This window comes from Oryzias latipes, chromosome 6, assembly GCF_002234675.1.
Source record: "Oryzias latipes chromosome 6, ASM223467v1".
Taxonomy (NCBI): domain Eukaryota; kingdom Metazoa; phylum Chordata; class Actinopteri; order Beloniformes; family Adrianichthyidae; genus Oryzias; species Oryzias latipes.
Genome location: NC_019864.2, coordinates 25,670,225 through 25,676,224, shown reverse-complemented (window position 1 = coordinate 25,676,224; position 6,000 = coordinate 25,670,225). Strand labels below are relative to the sequence as shown.

Here is a 6,000-nt window from a genome sequence, read left to right as displayed (position 1 = left end):
GCGGCAGGTGGCGGTTCGTGTATTTCCGGGTGGAACGAAGCTCCTCCGGTCCAACCCACCGATCACCAGCTGCTTCAGCCCCCACCCCCCAGCGAGCAGCCACACCGGGGCACAACGAACAGCACCGACCGACCGACCGCCAACGCAGCGCCGCGGTTCCCGTCCTGCAGCTGAGGGGAGACGCGGCGGCGGCGGCAGACATGGCAGCGTCGCTTCTCTCCGAGACCGACATCAGGCACCGGTCCATGGCGGAGGAGGATCCGAACGGAAACGAGCACGGGGCGGCAGCGCGCTGCGCGCTACCCCGCTGGGGGCCACAGCACGCCGGGGCTCGGCAGCTGGCCCGGCTTTACTCGCCAGGTGAGACCGCTGGGTGTCCCGTGAGGCCCAGGGGAGTGGAGGGGGCAGGGTAGCACGATGGGGATGAGGACGTGAAGCTGTCACGACCCCCTCCCCACACCCAAACTTTCCCCCTAAAGTAGGCCAGGAGTCTCCCGTTAGGACTCGGTCCCCTTTGGTGGTGGAAACCGTGTCCTGGTCTAACCTGCATTAAAGCAGACTGTTCTCAGGCTTTTCCACGAGGTTTGCATGTTTGCAGATGATTCTGTGATCTTCAGCCCCACCAGCCTGCAGCTGGTTTGTTTCACTTAATGCAATTCCTTTTTTTTTTAGCCATGAATTTGTTATGACCTGTAATTAATTCATCTATTTTTAATGTTGTGAGAAGCCTCAGTTTCAGGTATCTTCATTTGAATTCCTGACATTGTGGCACAGTAAAAGATCCAAATACAATATAAAAAGTGGCTTTATAAAACATTTTTTGTGTGTGATTATTATTATAACACACGTCCGACTTTCACACCACCAAGGGGTGTTTTTTATGGAAGAATCAAGAAAGAAACCCAACAGCTAAATATCAGGTCCAGTGTGCTCTAATTTAACACATCGTAAAACTGTAGTGAGCAATCCCAAAAACACTGATTGACTCAACACCATAAATGAATTGGTTGCCGATACAGTTTATCGTCCGGTGCGATCAAGTCTCCGCGTAGCCCATAGATTTATGAAAGAAGCTTGTTGTCAGGCTTTGACACATAATGGATAACATTTGTTGTGCTGTGGCAGGATTTTGAGTTAATTCTGTTAAGAACTACAAAGTCGCACTTTGATGACATCAGGGACAGGTGCGCATTGAGTACAGGGACACTCGTGTGACGCGTTTTCAGCTGACCACAAGTAAAACGTTCATGCAAGTCAACGGTTGGACCCTTGTTTTATTTGAGAACACGACAGCGGGTATAGAATAAAAATCAGAACAATGCCAATTAAAAAACAAACAGAAAACGGACTCACTATTTATTTAATCGTGATCGTGATAATTTGTCATTCCCTACAATGTCTTACATTTTTTCTCCTTAACTTTCTGACAAAACCCGGTCACCTTTCTACTGACCTTAGTCTAGAAAGGTTTCTGTTTCTTCTTCTCCAAGATTGTCCTTTTTTTGCTGGCATTGTACTTAAAATTCTTTAGATGTAACCTTTTGCTTAATGGCTAGTAACAAATTTGGCAATTTGGTTTTACTGTAAATAATCTAAAACAAATGTCTTCAGTTCTTTGTGATTATTTGGATTGAATAACTGTGTTTTTTGTCCGAATATAAGTTGTGTTTTTTTTTTTGTGTGTGTGTGTGCATAGTTTGGCCGGGGTTGTGACCTGTGTGATGTGTTAAAAATAAATAGCAACAACTGCAAGAGGGTAGTTGTGTGTATCGGTATTTGCTACTGACAACGATGCAGTAGAAGTCTTACATCAGGCTTGGTGGAGGATCAAAAATGTAGTCATTTGAAGTGATCTGAAGAGTTTAGTAGACTTGCTGGCATGTTCTTCCTGCTATTGTTATATGAATACATGTTGCACTACTAAACCAGATTCCTCCCATGTTTCATGAAGCAAGATAAATTGTAATGTCCCTTCTTGTTCCCTTATTTTGTGAAACATGTTTCTTCCACTCCATTGACACTTTTTTTTTCTTCTTTATCGAGCATCTTTTGGCTGCTGCGACTAATACTATGAAGTAAACGGTTATCAATAAATATTGCTGTTTGGACGTTTTAGCATACTGCAGTAACACATCTAAACCCCAGATGGTGGTGCGTGCTGTTTTGTTTTTGCTGGAGTTGTTGAAGGAGTTTATTCTGAAATTAGAGGCTTTATATTTTTTAAAAAGATTTTATTTGTCCTACAGCTGAGCAAACAGATCAGAAGTCCTCTTGTGTTGGACGGGGGAAGGGGGGGGGTTGAATCTTCTGACACACAAGGTGTATATTTGAATAAACCCCTTTTGTAATTTAAGCTAAACTTTATTATTTATGTTTATATTGATTTTGTTTGTAACAATTTTTGTTGGATCGGACGGAAAAGATGAGGACGGAAGAAGAGAGAGGAATGCTTTTTCTTATTCAATCATGTTTTCAAAGTGTAAGCTAATTTTAGCTGTTATTGCTAATCTAATTAGCGTTAACATGCTACGTCCATCTGCAGCACATAACCAGACTCCTTCCTTTGATCTCATTTGTTAATCTTGTTTGAATAAATTCTAATAGTTTTTAATCTAAAGGAATCTAAAGATTTAGATCTTTTTTTCTTTAAGTATTAAAAAAAAGTTATTTACGTTGTTAGCATTGGCAATAATGTTTTTTTAATGACATAAACATGTGTTAGGCAATTCTAGTAAATCAAGTGTACTGTATACATTTCCTTACCTGTGTTGGGAACATTACTTTAATAAATAATAACTACCTGAGTTAGTTAGTAACCAAGTCTAGTTTTAGTACTTCAAAATTGAGTTACTCAATGTAAAAACATTTTATGTTTCTGATCAGTTTTCCAAGAACATTAAAGCAAACAAACTTTGTTTAACCTTCAATATTATATATCAACAGACAGCTAAAGGTTTATTCTGCACTATAAGTATTTTTGTGACAAACGTAAACGGTCATAAAATTTAACTCAACTCTAAAAAATAAAAACTCTTAAAGCCTCAGAAACCTGTTGGAGTAAACAATCTATACATCCAAGTAATTTGTTCTCTAAAGTAAACATTTAAATAATAAAAACGATGATGGGCTCTGTAGTCCACAGTAAATCAAATTTACAATCACAGACTGCTCATTGGGTAAACACTTGTACGTATTTACTTCAAAAACAGTTATGAGGTGAGAAATGTTCTTGCAGTAACTGTAAATAATTCAATACATCATCTTTATATCAACAATTCTGCTCAGAACTCTTTTAACTGCTACTTCCACCTGTTTGGTGTTTGTCCTGTTTCTTCTGGTAACACTAAGTACTCTAAATTATTTTGGTTTTGCATTGTGTTTATTACATTTAAATCATTTCCCCCCCCCTTTTTTAACCCCATTTGTATATTTTTTTCTTGATGAATCCTAGTTTTTTTTCTTTCTTTAATTTGAGGTTTTATAGATTTGTCTATGATTTTTTTTTTTTCATGTAGTTTCCGTTTCCTTCTTTCTTTCCAAATCGAACGGTTCCTAGCAGCTGATGCTGCAGGTGAGGACCGGTGACGTCTGCTCATGCATATCACCAGATGATAATGTACTGACAGCTGCAGGAGCTTGTTAAAGTCTGCAGGCTTCTTTCTGCAACTGTAAACGTCTTGTTTTAATGTTATTAGGTACCAAAAAAAAAACAACTCCTGTACATTTCTCTCATTTTCTAGAAGGAGTGGAAACTTCCTTGCTAATCTCATGAAGTCATGAGGGTTTGGTGCAGTTTTCTGGATCTCTGCGGTTTCCCCTGAACTCAGCTGACTGAATGGAAACCTGTTCGTCTAGCTCAGGGGTGGGCAATTCCAGGCCTCAAGGGCCGGTGTGTCTGCATGATTTCCAGATACTCTTCCCCTACTCATGGCTGATTACCTGGTTCAGGTGTGTCCAGCCAATCAGAACATGCCAGAGCAGGGTATGCTGGAAAACATGCAAGACTGCGGCCCTCAGTGCCCACCTCTGGTCTAGCTTCAGTAAATGGAGTCATTTCTGCGCTGAAAGGTTTGATGCCGGCTTGATGGACGGCACGCTGAGCCTCAGATCTTTATGGGGGAAACCTGTGCGGCCAGTTGTACGTCAAGCTGTCTCATGGTGCGCTTCTGCCCGACCATCTGCCCCGAGCCTCAATCCACTGAGCGCTCTAATTGCCTCTTCTTATGACGGACGGCTACCTGTTGACTCTCAGCCTTTTACTTAAGAGTTCCAGACATTATTTTCATCTCTCTTCCGTCAGAGAGCAGCTGTTTGCTTCACTGAGGCCTAAATTTAGATTCTGTGAGGAAAGCGCTCCATCTCCATTAACGGAATTGAACTTTCATTATTATTCGGGGCAATTACATTAGAGAGACTGCTGCCTGCGCCCCTCATCGTCCTCTGTTAGCTGCAGCTTCACTTTGGTGTAGAATCCACTCTGAGGATGAACAGCGGTAAAGCTGAGCGCCATCAGCATAACAACAAAAACCCTAGTATCTGGATAATAAAGGTTTGTCAAAGAGGCCAATCCAGAACCCTGTGGAACACCTTAAAGACTCACTCCAGTCATCTTTTGATTGATTTTCAAAAAAGTTCCCAGTGGTCTTTAAATGACGATTAAGTCATTTATAGCTAAAATAAATAAACCTGTGTCGTTTTCTAGGACATAGATTCTTCACCTCTGAGATGTGGGTGGGGCATTCCTGCGAGGACTCTGTTTGCACGCTCTCCTGCTAGCTTACAGCCCCTCACACCCCCAACCTGTCATCACCGGTGCCACAAAAATGGCAAACAGTATTGGAGCCATCCAACCCTATAGTTTAGATCCAGATTCCAGAAATCAAAGACGTACATGGATCTGTTTGTCTACTAGAGGAACTACAGGCTTTTTGTTTTAAAATTTTGTCTGCTCCTTATTTGCAACAAAATGAATAAAGAAAAACTCAAATGAAATTGTAAGCGGAAAAAAGCCACAAGAACATGTTAAAAACACCCTTTTCATTGGAGTGAGTCTTTAGGATACCTGATCTAAATGAAGGTTTTATTGGATTTATTTGACACACATAGTGTTTAAATCTGTTAAAAAGTAACCAACTTGATCTCTAATTCGACAGAATTGCTTTTCTTCATTCAGACCAATCAGAGAGTGCAACTTTGGACTCTGGACTAACTTTCTCTGAGCTTTTATGGTGGTTTTCTTCTTTGTTGAGTTCCCCTCTGAAGCTTAAGAAAAGTGTCCAGGTCATATATGACTCTAAATGTAAAGGATGAGTTCTGGCAGCAGCCGGAAAGTGGCGGTGACCCTCAGCATGATCAAACAAATGCAGAGTCTCCGTTTTAAAGGACTAGAAGAAGGATTTTGCCGTGACGCGCTTCATAAATGATGGGGCAAAGCCCTCAGTGGAGATCCGAAAAGATAGAGAAGTGGTGTTTGGCTGTTTGTTCCAGCTCTGACTGATGTATAAGAGGATCACAGATGCATTTGGGGTCCTGGTTCTTGATCCGCTCTCACTGAGTGGACAGGGAGCTTAGAGCGCAGCGACTTTGGGCAGGAAGGGGCCTGTGGTTTACATTCGGATGCAGCTCCGCTTCAGGTCCATGGTTAAATGTCGATACTCAGCAATATAGTTTATGAACTTGAAGTCATGAGACGTTTAACCCTTGTGCTATCTTAGATGACCCCACCCTTGCATTGACGTGTTCTCCCTACCATGACAAAGGTGGAAAAAGGTGGAAAGATTTCATGTAATCCATGGACACCAGTGAAAATCACAAATCATTGAAGAAAAAAGGTTCAGAGCACTGTCTAGTGGGTCTAGATGACCCCACTCCCAATGTTAAAGTGCCTAGGATAGCACAAGGGTTAATGTGAAGCTGGAAAAAGTCATATTTTAAGCTTTGGTGAAATTCAGAACACATTTTCTATTTCGTTGTTCTGTTATTGATCCTTGAAGTCTAAAG

The 6,000-nt window shown here is 41.4% G+C and overlaps 1 protein-coding gene across 1 annotated transcript in view; it reads left to right on the top strand.

Annotated features, from left to right (window-relative positions):
• The window catches only part of tmem189 (transmembrane protein 189), a 41,435-nt gene continuing 35,435 nt past the window's right edge, over positions 1 to 6,000 (top strand). Inside the window, exon 1 of the mRNA XM_004069760.4 lies at positions 1 to 360. Coding sequence (XP_004069808.1) covers positions 201 to 360 — 160 coding nt within the window. The 5' untranslated portion in view covers positions 1 to 200. The remainder of the gene's footprint in view (positions 361 to 6,000) is intronic.